General features: G+C 35.6%; 1 protein-coding gene across 1 annotated transcript in view; it reads left to right on the top strand.

Moving 5' to 3' along the window:
- NDUFS4 (NADH:ubiquinone oxidoreductase subunit S4) overlaps positions 1–13,084 on the top strand; it is a 47,417-nt gene extending 34,333 nt beyond the window's left edge. Inside the window, exons 3-5 of the mRNA XM_079330434.1 lie at positions 4,877–5,049; positions 8,481–8,554; positions 12,876–13,084. Of these exons, the coding sequence (XP_079186560.1) occupies positions 4,877–5,049; positions 8,481–8,554; positions 12,876–12,979 (351 nt within the window). The 3' untranslated portion in view covers positions 12,980–13,084. The remainder of the gene's footprint in view (positions 1–4,876; positions 5,050–8,480; positions 8,555–12,875) is intronic.
- Positions 13,085–24,858: the final 11,774 nt, after the last annotated feature.

Below are 24,858 nucleotides of genomic sequence, written 5' to 3'. Positions count from 1 at the left end.
GACCACGTTTAGTTCATTCTGCTCCATTTTTCCATTTGCAGTTTACATAGCAGATTCTGTTCTCGTGTTTCCTTCAAAAATATTGCACTGAAATGTGGAAATATAAATGTTCTGATCCTGACTTACAATTAAGCAGCTGAGCACATTAAGTAAAAAACCTTTTTCACAGCAGCTACTTTGTGGGTATTATGCAAGATGTTCTGTGCTTTGATATAACAACTTCTAAATAAAGTGAATTGCAACATGAATTTATAGCAAAACTTTACGTAGTTAGTCTGGTGAAACATGTTGGGGAGGGGAAGAGAGCAAGCTGTTGTAAACTCCTATAAAGTACAAAAACCTTCTACTTTCTCTCCATTCCAACAAGTGTAAAACTATTGAGGTTAAGTAGGTGGGGCAACCGGAAGTAATTGCTAAGGCCAGTGGCATTTTTGTGGTTTCATAAAGGCAGAAGCTAATTATTCAGTTTTTATTTAAGTGAAATGATGCCAAAAAGGAGGTTCCTGTGGAGCAGCTGCACTCCTTCAGTGTTACTCTAATTTACCACAGACACAACTGTCACAAATAGAACTTTTAAACTTGATATATAGCCACGAAAGTAAGGAGCCCTTTGTCTGGAATGCATGCAGAAGAACTCCTTTATACAAATCAACCGGCAGATGACGGACAATGATGAAAATTTGATTCTTTGAAGTCATAATGGTCATTGAAATGTGTGAAATTCTGGTATTGAAAAGAGAGCAGCTAGCAGGACTCTAAATCCTGGGTGGTTGCTGGAAGCTTGCTGGGAGGTTTTTCTGTGTTTTGACATCAACTTCCCATTGCTTGTTCCCTGTTTCCTTTATTTAAAAAAAAAAAAGGGAGGGGGGGAATGCTAAACTGTAGGTAGTTAATAGTGGCTATGTACAGTTTCTATCTTCATGGCAAAGGAAATGCCATAGAAGAAACATGACACCTTTATGCACACCTGACCCATCTATTCAAAACCATTTGTTTTCAGAGCTACTTTCAATCATTTTGTCTCTCTCCTTTAATTAGAGAGTTCCATTTCTTGTCCCCTTTGGAATTTCTGCTATTAGTGGAGTACTTAAAAAAAGGATATTCTTGTTTCCTTTAAAAGTCATCTTCGTGCTGAATAGTGCTTTCATTGACACTGCCTCTGTGAATCAGTTTTTCTTATTGCTGTATAGCACATTTCGTTTGTTACTACCCTTCCCAGAACATCTTTAGCAGGTTTTCCACCATGAACGAATATTCTTAAATTATAATAAAGTTGTAATAAAGAAAAACCACTATGTTTGTAAGAAATTTTATGTATTTTCTGCTGTTTAAAAAAAGTGGTTTGTTCCTTTGAGCTTATTCCAAGGAGACACAAAATGCCTCAAAATTAGTATTAAAATGTTACAAAAAATATAAAATCAGAGCTTACTATGTATATATAATAAGAAAAACAAAATTTTAGGTGCCTGTTTTAAAAATGTCGTTAATTTTTTGTAAACCTATATAGTTGAAATCTCAAGTCTTTTATATTGTCATCTAATGTGTTTAATATTTTGAATGCTGAACACCTCACTAGTATTTTAATATGCTAATACAGCAAAATTCATTAAGGAACACTTAAAAAAAAAAAAACAGCTGTCAAAAATATCTTTGTTTTGAAAAGTTGGTTCACAGGTAGTTTCAATGAGAACTTAAACTCAGAACAAAGCACTGAAGACCCAGTAAAGAGTTCAACCCAATGCAGCATAGTTCTTTTCAAGTATTATATTGTTTTAATGGCATCTTGGAGCGGGAGCTTTAGCCCATTGAAATGTCGCTTAAAGGACAGGTTCTTCTGTCACTAGCTGGAGCTGTGTGGATGAAATGATCACAATAGAGTGTTGTAATGCATTTTAAAAGTGTGAGAAATCAGTTTGTCTAGACTAAGAGTGCGCCTACAGGGAATAGGAATCTTAGAGCTTCTGTGCTCTTTAGGTGTCAAGTATGTGATAGATGCCAAGCCTTTTTATTCCATATCTTTGGCAACAGCTCAGCTATGCACAGTACCTTACATGTCTAGAGCAAGCAAAATCAGTGATTTTATGTCAGGACAACTTGAGCTTCAGCAACCAGAAACTCATTGTCCTAACAACTGTCTGTTCAATTGCCAGCTTTTAAAATGGGGAAGATGTCAATAAATAATTGCTTGATTCCCAGAAGGCATGAAAACTCTAGCTATAATGAATGTAAGTTTGGAGAGCTAGCAACACCATGTAGATATTTCAGTTTTGGAAAGCAGGCAGGTTTTGATTTTTAATTTTCTGTTTGAAAAGATTTTTATGGGATTAATCCTATATTATTAGTGAAATAACCTTGATTTAGAGCCAGCTGAGTACCCAAAAAACATAGCTTGAAGGGTTTGTCTGGGGTATTGGTTTTACTTTCATCCAGATAAACAAGTCTAGGCATTTCTTTACTATGGTTATCTCATAAATATAGCATTTGCTGATTTTAATCCTCCTTTTAGATTGTGTTCTGTATGCACTGTATAATATTTTTATGATTTTCTGATGTTAAGTCTTCAAAAGTAAAAATAGTATATGTCCATAATGTTATTTAACATAGTATATTTATTTTAGTAGTTCCAGATTATTCTGGAAGAATTAAAAAACTTCTAAATCTGAAGCATACAATTCATAATGAACTTATGAGTTGCTGAATGTAATAATAGTAAAAAAATAAAATAAATTTGAGTTATTTTGAAGTTTACCTATCTGAAAGTAACAATCTCAGCATTTTTGCATATACCATTGTTTAAGGGCAGAAAAAGAAATTTTTTTGTGAATATTACTATATTTTTCTCATGTTTGTTAAATACAGAAATAAAGGCTAATATTTCAGCCTATTTGTATAAATAAGCAAATTGAAACGTTCCATCCCAACTGAACTTTACTGCAGGTAAAAACTCCTTTTCATTAAACAAAGCACTTTGCCAATTCAAGTCAGAAAAATTTAAGCAAATTTCCTCCTAAATTGCAGTTGAAGCTTCAGCAGTGAGAAATGGCAATCTGTCAAAAGGTATTTTTACTTAGATGTTGCAACATTCCAGTAGCTGGTACCGCTTCTCTTTCATATCATGGCTAGACTCATAGTAAAAATAAGTGTGACTTGGCCCTAATGAAAGCATTTATAATGGAATTGTTAAGATACTTCTACAGTTGTAGGAGTTTGAATAGAAATGTCAGAAGCTGGAAAACTAGTGTGGATGTTTGTTTGTTGTCCCTGCTATCCTCATTGCAAATGCAAGTAAAATGCTTTAAACTTCCTCCCTTTTACAGCTTTAAGGGACTGATCTCCCAAATTTTCTGAAGTAAAATTGAAAATGATAACTGCTGTGTTTCAAAGGATGGTCTAGTGACTGCATCAGGAAGTTTCAAGTTTGTCATGAAATCCCATAAAGTTAATAGGTACATCTTATGTAAAATGACAGCGTTCTATTCAAAACTTATCTTTTCATTCAAGACATGGCAATACTGTCAGGATGAGTTCAATATGTCCTAAGTTTTAGTGCAGTTTTCTGGACTTTTACCAGTTTACTACTTGTTCCAGGAGAGAGGGAAGGGAAGGGAGGCAGGGGAGGGAAGGGGAGGGAAGGGCAGGAAGGGAGACTGAGGAGCTCCCATTGGTGTTTTAAGTATGTAAGGAGCAGGAGTAGTTTAACCTCCTTAGAGATGGATTTGATGTTTGATTTCAGTCTTTACTAGGGTGAACTGACAGGTTAATTTTGCATAATTACTGTTTAGTTTTTAGCAAGAATGTTCACTTTAATTATATCAGATGCTGCTGAGGGTAATTTTTCACAGCAATTCTTGTGAGGTTTTTCCCTATCTTATGCTTTGTTAAAGTCAGTTAATGTTTTTAGGCTGGTTTGAAGGATTTATCTTTGTTAGGTTTATTTGGAAGGCTTATTCCTCCCTAATAGAGGAGGGCATCATACTATTGGTTATATACAATGTTACAAATATTTTTTTTTCTTTGAAGATTGAAATCTCCTAAATAATTTTGTCCCTCACAATACACTGGGGATGTTGCCAAGCATCAAATGTCCCTCTCTTGATCTTGAACATCCACAGAACTGTCAAATGCTGAGTAATAACTTGAAACATGAAGAGAGGGTCAACTTTATTTAATAACTAATGGCTAGACAGATAAGACTTGAATTCTAGTACCTTCTCTGCAGTCTCAAAGAATCAGTAGCATATTGTGCTAAAGATATTACCTTCTGCCTCTTCCTTCATGCTAAGGATAGCTTCTTGAGCCAGCATAGGTGTTGGTGTCTCTTAACAACATACAGAGTTAAGCCCAAGGGAAAGCGCTTACACTGCAACACGTACTTGGCTGGCAAGTATTTTGGTAAATAGTCCTGTTCATGTGAGGTTTAGGCTCCTAATGCTAATGCAAAATTTTGAAATTTGTCAATGTTTCAGTCTGCACTCTAATATTTTCCTGAAGGAAGAAAGTGTTCTCACTTTTCCACATTTGCTTTTGCTGGTGCAAGTTGAAGCAGTCTTGACTTAGCAGCTGTGGACAGAGAAGGATGGGGTGAAAATGTCCTGTCCCTCCTCTGGCTCTAGTTGTTTTGTAGATGGGAGATAAGCAAGCTGAGGTAATTGATCCAAGCAAAACCTAACTTAGCCAGGGGAAGCAGAATTATAGCAGCCCTAACATGTATCGCCTTCAGTTGTGTTCGGCTGAAATCATAATGTATTTTTCTAAATTTTTTCAACTTTTGTAACTTTAAAAATAAAGCATGAAATCATGTAAAAAACATAAGCAGTATTTTTTGCACGTCTCTTACAAACCCTTTTTTAACAAGTCACATTATGTTTTTTTTTAGGATATCACTACTTTAACTGGTGTTCCAGATGAGCACATCAAAACCAGGAAAGTTCACATTTTTGTTCCAGCACGTAATGCAATGCAGTCAGGAGCTAACAATACAAAGAAATGGAAGATGGAATTTGATAACAGGGAGCGCTGGGAAAACCCTTTAATGGGCTGGGCATCTACGTGAGTACTTACTGAATTTAAAAATACTTTTCTTGTACATTACTAGTAATATAGTAATCACTAGTAATCTCAATTTGAAATAGCCTTTCTACCTTTAAATCTGATTGTATTATAACAGTCTTTATGTAAGTGGTTGGGTTTGTTTGTTGTATGATTTATGATCTGTTAACTTTAAAAGCACATTCTTAAAGCTCACGACATCATCTGGGAGAGTTTGAGAAAGATGTTAACAACTAGACTTTTCAGTGATTACACTGTGCTGATGTTACTGTGTGGCAGAATCAGGGCCAGAATGTCATAAGTTACATAAAGTAGTAAATCATTCTCAGCTCTCAGTGACATCTTTTAAACAAAAACAGCAACACTTCCATTTTTTTTTTTTTATTCTATGGATCTAAAAGGACAAGTCATAACTAACAAAACACCACAACAAGCCCAGTTGTTTAAAATATTACTCTATTTGTTAAAATACTGTCAATATTAATATTAAAACCTCTAAAAAACACAAAAAAACCAGAAAGGTACTGCTCTTACCTAAATATACTGTAATTTGGAAATGTACTTGCAACTTGTATGCATCTAATTTTTAAATCTTTTTTTTTTTTTTTCTTATATGAATACAGTACGTACATTTCACACTGTGGTTAGAATTCCTGTAAACTCTGAGAACTATGCCAGCAATTCCTCTGAAAACATTGTTATTTTGATTTGGAGCAGTCTCCTTTGAGGCATATTCAGAATAGTTAATTATTAGGCATAAACCAAAATCAACCACTAGAGATTCTTTTTCAACCTTCAGAAAGAGCACAATGTGTACTGAAAATATCTGGCTACAATCATACTAGCACTTATCATCAAAGAATACAAAATTCTATGAAAAAAAACTTTAAAATCTTAAATACGAAATAATTTCAGGATGCATTTTTTGAGATCTATTAACATTCTGAATCAAATAACAAATTATTTTTTTATATATGTAACATAAATGTATCCAGAAATTTAATTCAAAGTAAGTCTGAAATTTAATTCAAAGTAACTCTGAAATCAAGTCTTCCTGTTGCATTGATTTCTCAAAAATTTGACAAAGCTCCACATATGTTTTTATTTTTGAGTAGGGAAAGGAATATCTCATGGATAGGCAAGCTCCAGGTAGGATAAAAAAAAGGCTCTCTGTTGAGAATTGACACTGCTAGGTTAAAGGTGTTGTAATATAGTTTGTATCTGTTCATTTTTAAGGCATTCTTGTAAAAAGTGTTAGTGTACACTCTAATGTTACCATTCAATGCCCAAAAATACCTAAGAGTTTCTTCTCTTGAGATTTAATTTCTGGAAAGAAAATTCCTTAGACAGTTGTGCATTTACTTTTGAATAATGTAATGAGATTAGTGGGTTAGGGCTCTTTAGAGTCTACATATTTAAGCCCTCTTTTCTCTGAACTCAATATACCTACTTACCTGTAGGTCTTTCCTATATTTCTGTAATTTTACAGTCTTATTTGGGGTTGGAGTTTTTTTATACTTGTTGTTTCTTGGCTATTTGGCCTTTCTTTTCAGTGAAAATGGCATTTACTTTTATTTGGGAGGTTTTGTTATAAGAATGCCTAAAGATTGTTCTTGAGTACACCTTTTAATATAAAGCTGTAAACAAAGAAATGTGGGAAGTGCAAAGTTTTCACTATATAAGATCTCATAAGAGAACAAAACATGGAATCCTAGTTTTCAGTGACTGATAGAACAGTTGGGAGTAGGCATAGGAAATTCTGGAGCACTGGTACTACTGGCACTATCAGGACATCATGCTGAGCATCATGAAATCCAGTTTTCTTACATTGATAGCTCATTTATGGAAATAAATCAGAAATGTATTTAAATTGAATGAAGGATAATTCCACATAAAACAGAATTAATAATTTCTGCACAATTATCATTTCCCAACTGCCTCTGTCGTGGAAGGCTTTTGCCATAATTGTGGGTCTGAGCAGTCACTGGTTCTTCACTACATTTCAGACTTAAAGCTTCTTTGTTCCTTTTTAGCAGTGTTGAAAAGATTTTTCTAACCCCAATCATGGAAGAAAATAATGATAAGTAAAACTTGTCACAATATTGCAGTACACTGAGGCCACTTGATTCTCCACTGGTCATGTCATCAACTAACTCTTAGCTCCTAATTCACTTAACTGCTGTTATAAGAGTGCTCTTTAAATGTCTTTAAGAGAGCCTATCACAGTGGCTTGCAAAAGTATAATTTCTGTCTTTATCCTGGTTGTGTGTTTGTTTGTTGTGTTATTTTTGCTTGTTTCTGGTTTTTTTTGTTTTTTGGTTTTTTTTTATTGTGGAATATATTGGATATATAGTGAACTCCATTTTTCCATGTGTACATCAGATAAAATTACATTGTTGTCTTTGCTGGAAGCAAGATTTCCCCTTTTCCCCTCCCCCTTCTCCAGGCTTTGCCCTTTATTGTAGAGAGTTCAGTGTATCTTCAGTCTTTTCTCTTCATTTATCCTTCTAGCTTCAAAGAGAGAACAGTTGAGAGGCAGCTCCTTCAATAGTTTTTGCAATTTGGTCTTGTCATTCCAGTTGTCTCCCAGGCTCATAGGCGGTGTTGTCTCAGGGAGGTTTTATCTATCTTTGTGTTGCTACAACCAGTATCTCATTTCTTTAAGAGTTAGAACTCCTGCTTTTTTTCCCCCCCATCCGTTATCATTATTCTTAAATTGAGCTTTTATAGCGACAAATAAGGCAATTTTGTATTTTAACTGAGAATTCAAAAACCTTTATGGTATTTCATCCATGCATTTGAGGAATAGCTGGTCATCTAAAACTAACCACTATGTAATTAGTTAACCAGCAGTTTGCATTTTGAAGATTTGTTTTCAGTTGCGGCCTGTGATCTGCTTGCTGTGTAGGAATAAATTGTGCTGGTCATGTGGCCTCAGCCAAAGCAGAATTCTCAATACTTTTTTTGTACTTTTCCATTTCTGGTTAATTCCTTCTCTGTTCACTTCAGTATTCTGCTCTTTTCTGTCTGAGATTATTCTTCCTCTAGCTGCTCTACAGTCTCTTGGTCTTCTTGAAATGTTCAGGATTACCTTAAACCGCCTGATCTTACAAAAAGAGAGGGATTTTACAGACTTAAAGAATCTTTTAGAGCACTGTACTATAACCTTAGGAAGTGGTTAGACATGTTTGTCTAACAACCCAATTAATTTTTGCAAGTAGTTGTGAGGGAAGTTTCACATAGTGAAAGAGTAAAACAACTTTGCAGAAAGTGTTGACCCTGAAAATAATTTTTCAAAGTCTTTTAAATGTTTGTGAGTTGGCATACCACAGTGAGCTGTGTAATACAGCCTTTGATTTAACATTTGTGATGCAGATATAATTTTTTTCTATTTTCAAAATGCCTAAAAATTATTATCTGATTACTTACAGAGCTGATCCTTTATCCAACATGGTTCTTACTTTCTCTACTAAAGAAGATGCCATTGCTTTTGCCGAAAAAAATGGTACGTATTGTATGCATGGGCTATGAGGGATTTATCCTTCCATAGGCAATCTTGATCTCAAAATATTAATGACAGAATAAGTGCAGGATAAATACCTTCCCTCTGTTCTGCAGAAATGATAGAACGCTAGTGTTCTACATGAGGAGGAGAAAAATGGGAATGATGGATATTTCCAGAGGTGCTGAAGGCATTGAATCTAGACTTTCCACCTTCTAGAAAGATGTTTCAGCCATTAATGTTGTTAAAATGTGATACTAATATTAAAATGCTTTTGCAAGTATCTCTGTTTTCAATGAGAGCTGAATGAGACCTTGTCTTGGAGGAAATGGTTCAGGTTCAAGTGTATTCCAGGCTTGGTGTTCCAGATGCATGGCAGTGTTATCTTTGTCTGAATGCTTAACATGAGCATTTCAGTTCTTACTGAGGGAAACTGTCCGAGTTCTTTTAAATGTTTGATAATGAGAAATTCTAAATTTGGCTGCCAAGCAAGCATGTTGGACTTCATTTCTGGCTATGTTGACGCATAGATTTATTGTAAAAGGAACCCAAGAGGATCATCAAGTCCAACTCGCTGCTCCTCTCTGGACTATCTAAAAGCAAACCATGTGACCAATAGCATCACCCAGGTGCTCACTGAAGTCTGAGAGGCTTGGTGTCTTGGTCATTTCCCTGGGGAGCCTGTTCCCATGACCATGCTGTCTCAGTGAATAAGCTTTTTCTATTGTTGAGTCTGGACTTCCCCAGACACAGTTTCATTCCATTCTTTGTGTCCTGTCTGTGGTCATCAGAGAGGAGATCAGCACATCCCCTCACTGCTCCCCATGAGGAATCTGTAGACTTAGGATATTATGCCTAACTGCCCAGCATTAGAGTCTAAACACATGCACTTGATGATTATTTACTTGTGGAGAAGACAGTAGAAAAGTCAGTATCATCACTTAATAATTTTAAGCCAATATTATATCAAAGAGAATGTGTCTGCAAACTTAGTTAGGCTTGTATTTCCTGACAGAATGATGGTACCACAAACAGTACCCATAATCTCAGCCTTCTGAATATTTAGTGGTCCTTTTTAGTGTTAGCATGAATTTTTTGCTGCTCTCTTTTCTTTTTCTTTTTTTTGTCCTTTTAAATCAACTCTATTTTCCTTAAAAAGTTAAGCTTGATGCTTAGTCCTTTTGAATGTGAAGAAGATTAATTGCATTGAGACAAAGCCAGGAATAATGCACATGAAGTGTAAGGTTCTTCAGAAGTCTTCCCTGTGGTCTGCAGCTTTCAACTATATTTAGTTCAGGGTAAATAGTAAAGTTCCTTGATCAGACTAAATTATGCAAAGTTGTTAGATGGCTGATGTTGTGCACCACGAACATGGTCCATTAACCATTTCCATTAACCTGTACATCTAAGAAATGTGGTTTAGATGTATTGCACATTAAATGGCATAAAATAACATACAAAAGACCAATCTCAAAGGCCGGGAGACAAATGGAGACCTTGGAAATTATTGTGCAATTTATTTAATTTTTGATGTGCAATTAATTCTCACTTTTTAATAGTAAAGCTAGAATCTAATTTGTCTGTTCCTCTGTGAATGTAAACTTTTTTGACTTAAAATGCTAATTTTATTGTAAAAATAAGTTCTGTTTTCTAAGAAATTAATAGGATCACATTGATAATCTGTCAAATTTTATTAGTGTACTTTAATGTTTTATGAACAAATTAAAATTGGGAGATTTTGGTATAGTTGCATTTATGCTTCTGTATAGTTCCTGTTAATTCTTGAACAATACAGTATACAGGAGAAAAGAATTAATGTAATGACCTGTTTATGTAATCTCTTTATAGATGTTATATTTTTTCTTTTCAAAATACAGATTCAGGTAAAATGCATTTGTTCAGTGTAGGAAGTTTATGCCTTCATTTGGCTAGAAATTTAGATGCATGAAACCATCTAAACTAAGGCTATGACTTGGTATTAATATTAGTAATTGAATATTCATTTAGCTTGTACTCTTAATTTTACCATAATTGAGACTGCACCAAGCTTTTCTGTAGATATTGGTTTACCTAAATTGTGATTTCCTTTCTATTTATACATGTGATATATGCATAACATTTTCCATAGTGATAGCTTCAATATCATGTCTAGCTAGAAATACAAATTTTACATTATTTAGTTCTGGTTTTAAAAGACTGTAGAAATTAGGAAGTTAGCTTCTTAACCAAAATAGTATTGAGACATATCTAAGTCCAGGAGCACTAATACTTACCTCTCTCTGTTCCTCCTGTATGAACCACACAAATTTTCCGTGACAGAATTCCTTAAGAATTCCTGTAGTGTAATTTCTGAAAATTCTGGAGTTTGCAGGTTATTTTGGTAAAGTTGGTAAACTTATGAGATCTTTCTCACCTTAAGAACTTAAGGAGATAAGCTGTCTTTCTGCCTGCCCCATCTGATGTGTTTTCTAATGCCAGTGTAGCAGCTCTGGATACAGTAACAGAAGACATTTCTGTCCAAATATTACAGCTGAGGATGGTTGGAGTTCTAGGCAAGGAGGAAATATTTTTAACTGGAAGAAATTAAAAATTCTGACTGTTGACCTACTTTTTTTGTCCTGACATCACTGAAGCAGTTGTTTAAAAACATGCAGCTTAAGTAACAAAGATGGAGAGTTTTTCTACTCCACAACAACCTTTAGTCAGGTGTTCTTCCAGTGAAGATGAAATCTGCTTTCTTTCTACTTGGCTTGTATGGCAGGGCTCTGGGCAAGAGTAACTTCACTCAACATCTGGTATTTTTATGAAAGTGACCTCTGCTCTCTGTTGTGAGCACCTCAAAGTGCCAGTCAGAAGAAGTCTGTTCCAAAGTGTGGAACCTAATCACATGTGGTGGCCTCTTGCAGTCATTAGTTAAATGTAACTAACCTTAAGCATTTTGGGTATCTGTGGCAGTGCAAGTCATTGTGCTGGCAGTTGCAAATCTCTTCTAGAGGCACTCGGCCCCTCTCCATCTAGTGTATAAAAAGATGAAGCAATACCTTGAGGCTGTAGATTCCATTCCAGCAGCCAAGTGTCTCAATGTTAGGTGTTACAATGTTGAATGTTGCAATACTGAAGTCTGTCTCTGGATCTAGTTCTGGCTGTTTACTCAACTTATATTTTTAATCATAACAGGAGGCAAAAGCCAGTGTTCTCACAGATGGAAAGAATATGTTTTAAAAATCTCTATTCAGTGTTTCTTACGGAGAATAATTAACTTGGAAATTAACACAGGTCGAGACTAATAAACATGAAAATGTTTTTGTGATGTTTGTGAATGCGCAAAACTGAGGCAGTGACATGACAACTTGTGTATCTTAGAGAACATTTTGATGTGTACGTGTATTGAGTGTTTACTGTGAGCACCTTAAATATAAAAATTCAGATAAATGTTAAGCATTTTGGGGCTTGCAACTTTCAGTTTTAAAACTAAGGAAGAAAAGTACTTTCTTATGAATGTCACTTAAAACTACATATTTAACCACTTCTGGCTTCAACTGAAGTATCTCAACTTTGAGTGAAATATTGCAGCTAAAGAGACCAAACTTCGGAATACTGAGTGCTGCCCTGGCAACTTTCCAGGCACCTGGAGGCTGCAATCAATTTGCATTTTGATTTACATAAACACTAATGTCTCCACCTCCTCTTTTCTGACATTTTTAAGCATTTCTCTTGCTTAACTATCACATAATTTACTTGTCTTCTATCACTTCATTCCCTTTTCTTTTTACTCCTAGTTTTTTTATGTTCTTATAAAAAATGTTAAGTATTAAACTCCTTTCTAATGTTGAAGTTTTTTGCTTTTTGCAGTTTTTTTGGTCCTCATGCCCTTCTTTTTCTATTACCTTTCCAAGGTCTCCATTTTCTCTCAGCCTTTGAGATTTATCTATGTATGTTATTTTATGCATGTTTTTTCTTACCTTTTTCATTTCCTGTGCCAACATACACAGATCCTTAGTGCTTCTTTGTGCTATGGAATTGTGAAGCCATGAACTTACAGGACAGTCAGTCTTCCCTGTTGAGCTTTTCATTAATGACTGTCAATTTTTTTGCATGGAGGTCTGTACTGTGGTCAGGTCTTGCCATCTCACACAATGGTCATTTGCCACGTTTATGGCATTTCATTATTCTCCTTTGCCAGCTAGAATGGAACAGATTAGTAGATGCCTACATTGAAAAACAAAGTTAAAACCTTTTAATTGCATTTGCTGTATATTGTATGCTGGGAATATAATTCTCATTGTTTCTTGTCTCACCCCTGCCATTACCCCATAACCTCTAGGCTGGAGTTATGATGTTGAAGAGAAGAAGATGCCAAAACCTAAATCCAAGTCTTATGGTGCAAATTTTTCTTGGAACAAAAGAACAAGAGTGTCTACAAAATAGGTTGGCATTGGCTGTGTGACTGTGAATAAAGTCAGCTGTGCTGTATTTATAGTTCATGTATAATACATCTCTTAATCTCCTAATAAATTTGACCTTTAAACTACAGATGCATCTTGTGATGTCTATTTAAAATGGTTTTCATGTCTCCAATTGAATCTATTACAAACTTCCCTAAAAATAGAGGAGATTTGAACTGTTCATACTTCTGAAAACTTGCTGTACTCTGAATCTATCAAAAGGAATGTTTGAAATCAACTGCAAGTTTAGGGGTTATGATTGATCTTTGATGGTAATTTTATATCTGCTGTTTAAACTTCTGAAGTTTAATAAGTTCAGTAAGCTTTCAGTAAAAGCTGGGGTTTTTTTTCTTTCTGTAGAAAACAGTATTGGCAGTTGAAGAGCAAAGAATGGGTATAACTCAAGACTGTTCTGTATAAATGGGATGTTCTTGAAAAGTGAAACTAAGCCAGTTAAACATTAACAGATGAAGTCAGAATACTTGGGTGTGTCACACAATATCAGCATATACTAATTACATAATTACAGTTCTGGGTCTTTTATTGCTGGTTACATGTTTATCTGTATTGAGGTTTCCTGTTGCTTAATAGGAGATGTGGTGATAGCATCTCAGCCTTAACAGCAAGTGCATATTCTAAGCTCAGTTTGTTTTAAAAGGTGTTATTAGTTTTAAAAATGCATAATGTTGTATTTGAAATTTTTGTTTATGTATCTTTGGCTGTTGCTTTATTTGCTTTAATTTAACAAGTTACAGTATTGACACATGATCAAAAACATTACTAATGGGGGGTATAGACCTTTTTCCTATGCAACTGAGAGTTTCATCCCAGCTGTCACAAAAGTTACAGTGGAAACGGCTCTCTCCACATAGACTTAAGTAATGGTGTGAGTGCTCTGTTAGTTTAGCCGAAAGAAGGCATGAAACTATCTTGTATTGCCCAGGTTTTATTCCTCTTGGGCATATATTCTTGTTTCAGTTTTAAACAGCTTCCTGTATGTTGCATTCGTGTAAGGCACTGGTTCTGACTCAGTTTCAGCATAATCAATCAGTTGGATGAAGTTGCTATTTTCCTATCACAGACAAAAATTGTTATTCCAATTAATCTTCTGTTGAATTTTGAATGCTGCATTTTGCAGTGGAGCCTGAAGTCCCACAGGAACTCCAAAGTGCACCGAACTGGAATCTTAACAGCCAGAATCTACTGCATCTCTTTGTATTCCAGTTCAGCTTAATATGCTTATCTTACTAAGAAGACAGTAAAAAGAAAAGCCATTTGTTGGAGTTTTTTCTGCTGTCTTTTTTTCCAAGTAAAGAGAAGCAAATTCTTAATAATCTTTAAGCTTCATCAGATTATTAAAATGAGAAATCCATGGTATCTTAATGCAGAAGAGACACAGCTTGGTTTTTGAAATTACATGGTCCACAGAAGACTGATTAGTCTTAATATTATCTTTGGATGCCAAATTCATGAAATTGCTGTCTGTTAATCTATACTTCTTATAACTAGAACCTGTTTCACATAAAACACAGTTTCTCATTTCTTTGTTTCTCCTGAAAAGATAATGGAAATGCTTAAAAGAAGAATTTGATAAATCCCTTTCTGTTTCTAAGGAAGAAAGCTTTTTGTTTGTTTCTTTGTTTATGATTGTGTATTATTCATGCCATCTTGAAGTCTTTAAGTTGTGTTTGAGCCCCGATCTTCTTTTCCTTTGATCATTTTCTTAGGACTTGGATTTTTTGATCCTATTGCATGGTTTAAGAATGACCATGGTGACAGTGGGAATAGAATTGATTGTAGTCACACCAGTCTTCAAACCTTAGAAGAAGTACTGAGGGCATGAGCTTGGAAAGGATCAGCCGCAGCAAGAATATATTTTAGAGATCAGAAGTTCTATTAGATACTAAACTTCTTTACCCTTTCATTAATTTACCAAATTATTACAACTCTGGAAGTTTTTTCAGCTGGAACTGAAATTGTGCAAGATGATCTGGCCATCTTTAGTTAAGTGTCTTCAGAAGTGAATGTTTCATAGATGAACTCTAGCTTCTATCTATTCGGCAATGTGTTGGGCTAAGTAAAATTGTTCCTGAACCTTGAATATGTCAAAAGGCACAATAAGTAAATGAGCATAATTAGTCAGTTGTGATGAATGAGATTAGCAATTCTTCAGAAGGAGAATTAGAATTACAAATTCATTTTGGTGTAGATTTAGCTGTGCTGCATCCAACTTATCTAAGCCTTTATTAGGAGGAATATCTGAGACCTGTGAAAGTAACAAAATCATTACTGGGTAAAGAAAAAGTGTAAAGCTCACAAGTAAACAATATATTCTTTGCCCAGTGGGATTTGTTTGCATCTCACATGTCTTGTCACATTGCATGGCAATAGCAAAAGAATGTTAAAGAATTACTACACAGTTGCAGTGTTACAGAGTAATGTACCACAGATGTTACATTTACATTCTTTCAGTGACCTGTGTTAGAATTGAGGTAGCTTCCATTATTGTGGAAAGCTCTGTGCAAAGAATGTACTGATCTGAAGTACACTTCACTTTGGCTTCAGTAGTTATGTTGTGTGAAGCACTGGAGGCAGCATGCTGCTGTGAGAGACAAAGTCCTTTCCCATTTCTAGCAAATTGTTCCAAAGAACCATCAGTTTTCTGAAAAAGGCATATTATCTGTCATTGCAGTCTCAGCCAGCATAACCTAATAAGTTTTGGATTATTCCTGTCAAGTCTTGGTGAAAGTTCCTTCTTCAAAGAAACAAGCAGCATCGTAATATCTTTCCTCCCATACGCTACTACTTTTTACTCCCATCAGCTCTACAAGGTATGTGGTATATAGTTTTGGGGGACTTTTAGTGTCTATTGTCCAGTTGAAATGTTCATACATGAGTTTTGAAAGGTTGTGTAAAACCAAGAATATTTTGGCAAAATTTTAGCTTCTCTAATAAACTATAGTTTCTTTATTTTACCACACATTTGGGTTTCCACCTTCCTGACAGCTGATACCAAGTGTGCATTCTGCAGGTGCCAGAAATATTGGCATCATTCATAAATAAAATTAACTTTCAAAAGAAATTAATAATAATGGTTTTGCAATTCTTTAAAATCATGATGTTATAATGGAGTGTAAAGAGTGTCAGGAAACTAAAAGCACAGTTTCAGATTTCTAGTAGAGTATTCTGTAATTGTGCCATTTGATACATAATTTAAAACAAATCAGACTATTAATGGATACTATGAAATGGAAAAATTATTTACCCATTTATGCAAAGTTTTGTCATGCGATGTTCTGTTCTGAGAGGGACTTACATTTAGTTGGTATTCATTAATGCTGGAGTATATCACCAACTTCACAAGACTGCTTACAGCAACTTTTTAAAAAGGGGTGCAAAATAATTTTGAATTGCTATTTAAATGTTGATTTCAGTGGATGTAAAATACTGATTCTTCATGTCCATGTTCATGAGGAAAAGTAAAAAGGTTCCTGTCATGAACCTTTTAGGACAAGTTGATTAGAGCAAGTACGAATAAGTTTATTAGAATAAGACCATAGTCTTGAAGTAACTGAAATTTGAAACTGTGTAGCTATTACTTTTGGTTTAAATATTTTTCTTAAAACTGTCATCTGAGTAACAGGTGATAGGTTTTGGGGTTTTTTTGTTTATTGGGTTATCTTTTATTCCTGCCTACACCTCAAAAATCTCTATAAATAATGTTGTGAACAAATATGATACAAAAATTATGTGACAGTTTGGCTATTTTAGATATTACTTATTTTCACATTCTTCAGAGTTCATTTTTATGGGGACAGGGTGATTCGAGTAGTTAATTTGAATTTACAGATGGCTTTAAAAAAGTTTCTTACAAAGTTACAGAGAAAGGCAACAGCACACCTGAAGATGTAAGTATCCTTTTTGAGGAGCAAATCTCTAGCATGGAGGAGAGACAACTGAGGATTAGTATGGGCCTCTAAAATCACAGCTAGTCTGGTGAAGACTGTATAATTCATTGGCTTTTAAACAGGCACATCCACAAACTCATGAGAGTAAGTACATTTTCACATAGCAGATACTGAAAATCATTGGAAATTTTTTTACTTCCAAAGCTAGCTTTACACTAAATTCAATACAAGAAATGCATGTAATAAAAATCTGCATTAAATATAAAATACTGTCCTGTTGAGTAAAATCCCTGAGCTAAAAGCTGCTGACAGCTGGGAAAGGTATCCTTGGAGTATCCCTGTTTTTATCAGCCACAGCCACTGGCAAACCTGGGTTTGTTCAGGTGTGTATCCCAATCTGGTTCTTTGTACTATTTGCCAGTATGCCATTCCAACATACGTTATCGTGTTTTGTCAGTTTTTGTGATAATTAAATACATCCTTTATAGTGAAGAAGTAACCACAGTTTCCACTTTGAAGCTGAAGGACATTCACTGTTGACCATCATGGTCTTCAGTGATCATCAGGTGTCTTAAAATGGGTTGTCATGCTCAGATACCTACATATGACCGAATTCCACTCTTTCAAGAGTATTCTCTAGGACTTCAGAAATAGTTAAGGGAACATACATGTACCCTTTTCTTCCTAGAACATTCTGGTGAAACAATGGCTAGTCTAGATAAATAACTACAATTATTCTTACAAATATATCACTAGGAAGAAGTGAAGAAGACTGTTTATTCTGGTACTGTGCCTATAAATACTAGAAGATATTTTAATTTCTCTGTTATTAGGTAGAGAAAATGAGAAAATTCTTATCATGTCTATCAAGTAAAGCAGTTGTCTTCTGGCATGCCTTGGTTGTCTGTTACAGGAATATGTATGCAAAGTTGTAGTCAGTCTACTGAGATTTCTGTAATTGAATGCAAGCTTGTCATTGCTGCCTTCTTCCTTAACCAGCTAAGGGAAGTCAAACATCAAACTGAGAAGTACTGTAAATTTAAAACCAGAACACACTGCTTATTACAAACAGTCTCTAATAAATTCTGTGCTTATTCCAGCACCATTTTTTATCAGTTCATGGATGCTTCACTATTTCTGTTTACATGATCCAGTTGCTGCCAAATAGTTTTGTCAAAATTACAATCTGCTTGTAAATGAAATTTATTTTTTGCTTTCTTACCCTTTCCCCCACCTGACCACTTTTATTGCTTCACTTTGGATGTCTGCACAGTGCTTGAGAAAATATTTTTGGGTATGACTGGAGAAATACTAGAGTTACAGTTCCCTTTACATTTCAGAGTGTCTTTTTAATTACTCTGTTGCAGTGAAAGATTCAGGTTTTAGCTTTTCGATGATGCATTTTCTGTCTTTCCTGTTTATTATTGGAATATGATAGAGAAGTTCCTTTATCAGTCAACACCCCAAAGTATAGCCTTAAGACATGTAAAATACCCATTTTCTAGAACAGACATAAAATCTCATTTATCACAATTGAGGGAGCTTCACAGAGACATTACAAAATAAACTACTAAATGGGGAGGAGCAGGGGGGGAGTAATTTCCGATTTCTAATTGTCTTTAGTTTGTAACTGCTATTTGCAGTTATGCATAAAATAAAACTTTGAAGCAAAAGATATGTTTGCCTCAACCCAGAATACTGAACCATATCACTGAGAATGCACAGTGACTGAATTACACAGGCTGCACTTGCACAGGTGGAATAACTAAGTAAAAGGTTTTTTAAAAAAATAATCAAAATAACTAGGCTACTAAAGAGCAAAATTTGCCACTTTTAATATAATAAAAATTTTGATACAATTTTTAACACAATTTTTATAATATGATTAAAATAACAGTAAATTGGAAACAACTTTGCTGCAGCCCATCACTGTAACTTGGAATAAAATTTCAAATCTAGTATGTTACAGTATCTGTTTTAAAATGAGGTGAAAATTGCCCATCTATTCACAGTATGTGGATATTTGCACTTAAGCTGGGTTCCTTTAGTAGCTGGTGGATTTAGATTAATTTAACTAGTGCAGAAATCTGAAGAGGTGAGATGCATGAAGCTTTAGAAATACCTTCTTGTCTATTGCCGTGGGTGTGATATGAATGTATGTTAAAAGTGTATGTCTCAAAAGAGAGACTAAACAAGTTATTTGGGGGGGAAAAAGCCCCTAAGGGTTTTTAAACACATAACAGCCACCTTCAGCATAGAATTCCCTAGAGCACAAATGGCTGAAGGCTGTCAGAATAAGAAAAGGAACACGACTCAGCAGGCATCCCTGCAAAGCTAGACGGCTGTCTACATTTGCTCCCCTTCAGAAACAGGACCTGGGCTAGACAGATGCACCATAAGCACCTTTTGTTCTTACAACTGCTTACATGACTGTAAACAGAGACCAGTTTAATGACTGCCATCTCAGGTGTAAACACCTGAAGTTCAGTCATCAATACCACTCTTCATGTCTGAGAGATAATTAATGTCTGTTGAATTAAGTATCATCTGAGTGATGATGAAACTGTTGGATTTATATCTCTATATCTGAAACTCCTTGTTTTGCACAGCTTAGGGTTGAATTACATACATATTTTTATTTTTTTGTATTATCTGTAGTTCTTCAGTTTTTTGTCCTGTCTGCTTTAAAAATGATGGCTGAAGCATCCTCTGCTGTTACTAAGAATGGCTAAGAAAATTTTTTGCTTTTTTTTTTCCTCCAGACTAGTAGTATTGTTTCCTACTATAGGAAACATTCCTACTATAGGACACCTTCCATAGGTGTCCTTCCTATGTCTTGAAATTCCATATGCTTTCTAAACGAGGCATAGATGCTACCAGTCAGTGCAACAGAGGCATGGAAAAAGTTGGATGTACTCAGTTCTCTTAATGTGCCCTCAAAAATAGCATCCTTCACATCAGTGCCTATCTTCAGATTTCAGGCTGATTAAGAAGCACAGGAGAGGAAAACTGCAGGCCAAATATTTTAAATTAAGACTTTATTTTCCTGAAGAGGGCCAGAAGACCAAAAGGAAGATAATACAGGAATTTCATTTCAGGAAGGGTAGGTGATTTACTTTACAACCTGAAATTATTTGTAAGAAAGAGCCAAAATAATTTTTAGATCCACCCATGCCTGCTTTCTATACACTGGAAAGCAGGCTATGAGGAAAAGTGGAAAACAAATACAATTACAACTTCTTTTGCTGATTTTTACATGTTAGAACAAGGCAGAAAATAATCAACACCTGGCTCCACCACCCACCAATCACAGAATGCACCTTAGGAAATTGTCTCAATACCAGGTTTCACTTCTTGCCTCCTTTTCCCACAGTATATGATGGCTTATCTTCAAAGCATTCCCATTTCACTATCTTCAGACAATTCTGTTTTGCAGGTGGAAAGCAGCTTTTTGTTTTTCCTCAGCTTTGATCATTACCATATGGTCTTTCATACGTGCTCAGGGTCTCTTTCCAGGATTGCAATTTATTTTTCTCTCACTGGACTTTTTTTCTGACCAGTTCTCTATACAAAAAAACTACTCAAAATGATGTGGTTCTTGGAAGTATTTTGAGTTTCATACAGCAACAGTTGTTGGGTGCCAGGGACACAGATCCATGGCCTGGGCTGGGGATGAATGTTATCAAGTAGGAGGTCTTATCTCAGAGGAATGTTAACCTGAGATGCAAATACCTGTAACAGAAAACAAAGGGTGTCACAGAAACAAAAATCCAGTTCTTACTGGCGCCTCTTGGGCCTTTTATTCTTTTCCATAGGCAAAGCCCTAAAGATTCACAGTCAGTCTTTGAGTGATGTGGTTGTGTGTGCTCTATTCTGCTGTTTTCTGGAGTTTGGAATTTCTTTTTTGGCCGGTAGGCTTAGCATCCCACGTTGGTGCACTTAAATGACCTTCACCATCTCCTGAGGGCATAATGGCAGAGTGTAGCCAGCTGTCTCATCTGTGGTTAGAATTGCTAGTTGTGTCTAGGTGCTTAACTCTTCTTTTCTGTAGTATATCACTAATCTAGTAGCCAGCTAAATAAAAAAAGTTTTATTTTTAGGCTTCATTTTGATTTTTTTCTTACCTATTACAGCCCTGCTGTTTGAGTTGTCAACAATGTAAAAGGTTCTCTGAGTCTTGGCAGCTTGGAAATATTCTGTAAAAAATTAGGTAATATTGGGAAATGTTGAGTTGTTGAAATCATTATGATTTGTGGAAAAATTCTGGCTGAAGTAACATTAGTTTTGAAATATTTTGCAGCCTGGGAATGATTTCATGTCAAAACCACTGAACTTGCATGAGAGTAGCCAGTAGTAGGAAAGTGAACTTCTGGGAAAGTGCAGTTAAGGGTGTGGGAGATGCTGCTGCTACTGCCCAGGTGAATTCCCTAACTGTTAGGCTAAGGAATTCTTTTTTTTTGCTAATGCAACTAATATCCAGTTATTTACAGGAAATAGGACTGTTCTAGAAAAGTGACTGAAGCAAAAACAATAGATACTCAATAGATAGATAGGATATTCATCTTGTGTAGGAATGACCCAGGTCTGATTTGAAGCCAGGATTTTAGTTCTGGATCTTATGTCTCCTAGGAAACTTCTATGACTGTTAATTGCTATAGTTTATTTCTGTCTTACTATTTTTCTGTTCTTCTTTACAAGGAACTTCAAAAGCTCCAGGTTTTATTTCCAGGCAAAGTCCTCAGGGATAATATTTCCCCACCCACTTCTAATTAATTTAGAGTATCTTCTTTGCCAGATCACAGACAGAATATGCTGCCTCACAATTCTCTGCCTAAATCTTGGCTTAGAAAGAAAAATAAATCAAATTTCTAATGCCGTCTTACTGAAGGGAATTTGCAAACTAGCTTTCAGAATAGGAAATCAATACAAATCATTAAAACTTGCTTCAATTTTAAAGGAGTCTCTGGGCAATAGTAATCTGAATCTGAGAATACTTCGTCATGTGACATGGGGTGCATTCGTTTCTCTTGAAGCCAAATTTTGTCTTTGTTATGTGCAAGCATTTCTGGCCTGGCATCCTGGTTCAGAGACTAAAACATTCTAGCATATCAGGTGGAACAATCCTCTTGCAGTATATATAAGGCTGTTCTCACAACCTTCACCTGCAGTGATGCTGATAAAAAGATTTGCAATCTTGTGTTCATCCAAATAAGCTCTCCTGCTGTTTCCCTGAGACCTGGGTAGTCTGAGCAAGTTTCAAGCTTTCTTTGTACTTAATTTAGCAGCAATTAGTCCAGCTTCTTACAGTCTCAAAGGCATTACTGTGTGTATACTCTGTAGTTATTGAGCCCTTCATTCTTAGCATTATAGGTGAAATGCATAAGAACTGGTTTTTAACTATGTTTCTTAAGTCTTTGTGTGAATATAGGATTCTTTATGAGCATTTTGATTCTGCTTCTTGAAAGCCAATAGAAGTCCACCTTACATTAATTCCAAAGCAAAATTTCTCCTTAAAGTAGTTGTAGCTTTCCATGTCAGTAACTTCATTGCTATTAAGAAAATCTCTCCTCTGAAAGCTGAGAGCATCAGGGCTGCACAGCCAGAAGAGAATACTTTGGTGAGACCTTAAAACAGTCTTTCAGTACCTAAAGGGGGCCTCCAGGAAAGCTGGTGAGGGACTTCTCACATGGGTGTGTAATGACAGGACAAAGGGAAATTACTTCAAACAAAGAGTAGGCTTAGATTGAATATTAGGAAGAAATTTTTTACTGTGTGGGTTGCCCACAGAGGCTGTGGATGCCCCATTCCTGGAGGTCTTAAATAGCAGACTGGATGGGGCTTTGAGCGACCTGGTCTAGTGAAAGGTGTACTGTCAGGGTTGGAACTAGGAGATCTTTAAAGTCCCTTCAATTCCAAACCATTCTGTGGTTAGAACAGTTTACAGTTAGTTGGATCTTACTAAAACATTCCCAACCTTGATTGAGGTGACTGGCTTTGTTAAAAGAGAGAAAGAGCAAACCATTTTGCAAGCACTACAGCAGATTTTCTCCTAAAATGAACCCATATGGATTGCTAACTCAAATACTCTATGTTAACAGATAGCTAAATGAGAACCTTCTCCCCAGTCAGATAAAGATTTATTTCATAAAAGCTTCTGCAACTTCTTTTGGAAATATTCCCATCTTTGGAGTATGCACTATGCCACCTGTTTATGTATTTATGAAACACTGCTCCCTGCGGGACACGTCTGGGTTGTATGCTTATTTTGATAAACAGCTACTTTAATCTTCAGACACTAAGTAATTACCTCCTGCCAATGAAGTTATGTCCAGAAGTGAAATGTATTATACCTTTTCTCTCTCATTTCAGTTTTCCCAAATTAACTGCTTGTTGGGTTGTATACATGTAGGCAGTACTCTGCTATTTCAAAGCTTTTAACAGATTTATAGATGAAGGAGATATCTGGGGCTCCATTGAAGACCATCTAACAACTTCAGGACGAAGTATTCTCACTGCATTTATGGAATGTATGCAACAGGTGAAGAGTCACTGCACAAATTGGTGTTATAAAACAGTGATCATCAGAGGAGCAACAGTGGAGTTTCCTTTGAGTGAGTGTTTATGTACTTCACTATTGGTACCTTGCAGATGCTAATCCAGTTGATAGGAAATGATGCTTACCATCCAGCTAAAGATTGAAGTACTGTTTAATCAAATAAGCTTATGTTCAAATGTTTCCCTAAGGGTGTCCTGACTGGTTTGATGTCTGCATACTGTTAGCCAGCTCTTGGTATTCTCTCTACATCCCATCCCATTTTATCCACAGCTGAGCTGTAATTCCAAATAGATGCTACTCACTAAATAATAACTAAGGATACATAAATTATTCTTCCTTTCTGGGATACTCAAAATTCTGCTCAGTGAATGGACATCATATTAGCTCCAGTAGGATGGTTTAGAGTGGTTTTCCAAGACTGATCCTTCCTTGAATAACTGTTCTGGTTAGTCAGTATTTTTTAATGTCAGAAAATTAGTATATATTGCAAAGAATTTTTAGCTCTGGAATTTCTCGTGTTCAAGGGAAAATAGGGTTTCCTGTTGCTCTGTGTGTGGCAGCATCATCAAGGTGCTGATGTACACACAGAATGAGCTGCATTACTGGAAGTGACTGTTCTTCCTCCAAAAAATATCTCGCTCATCATAAATCTAATTGTAGAACTAAAGGTTGACTTCATACATCTGGAAGCAATAAAAGAAGTGGCCTATACTCTCCAAATGTCAAGGTGGAGGATAGGAGGTGATGAATGACATCTTAGAAAGCTGAGCAGGGTCCCTTCTGCACATTGTCCAATCTCTTACATTGTTTTTAGAATGGTACCAAAAAATACCAGTGATGAGTAAGTTGCTGAGATGTTTTTTATGCCATCTGGCATAGAAGGCTGTGACTCTGACTGACTCTGATCTCACATCTTCAGAATCATTCTCCAAAGACCAAATCTGGATGCACTGCCAACATGCCTATGTGCTGGAGTTAGAATGGAAACCTAGATTAGATGATTATTACAAACCTGCATCCCCAAAAGTTAGAACTTACTCTTCTAGCTGATGAACTGGTGAAACAGAGTTTAGGAGATTGAAGTACAAGAGAATTAGGAGTGCCTACATTGCAAAAAACCAAAACATATCCCCTTTGCACATTCTCAGAATGTTCAGGCAAAGGTCATATAGAGCAATTCACTATCCTTAACATTCTTAGGGCATCAAACATTTTCCAATTGATCACAGTCACAGAGGTTCAACAACTCTTTGGTGAATTTAAATAATAAGTATAACAACCTTTGAGGGACCAGGAATCAATCACAGCCAACCATGAATATATATTCTGCCATTGTCTACAAAAATATCTGTAAATGCAGATTCAGTATAAAGGAAAAAAAACCCAAATAAAAAACAG

The sequence above is a fragment of the Erithacus rubecula genome (genome assembly GCF_903797595.1).
Source record: "Erithacus rubecula genome assembly, chromosome: Z".
NCBI lineage: Eukaryota > Metazoa > Chordata > Aves > Passeriformes > Muscicapidae > Erithacus > Erithacus rubecula.
This window is presented reverse-complemented; position numbering and strand designations above follow the sequence as displayed.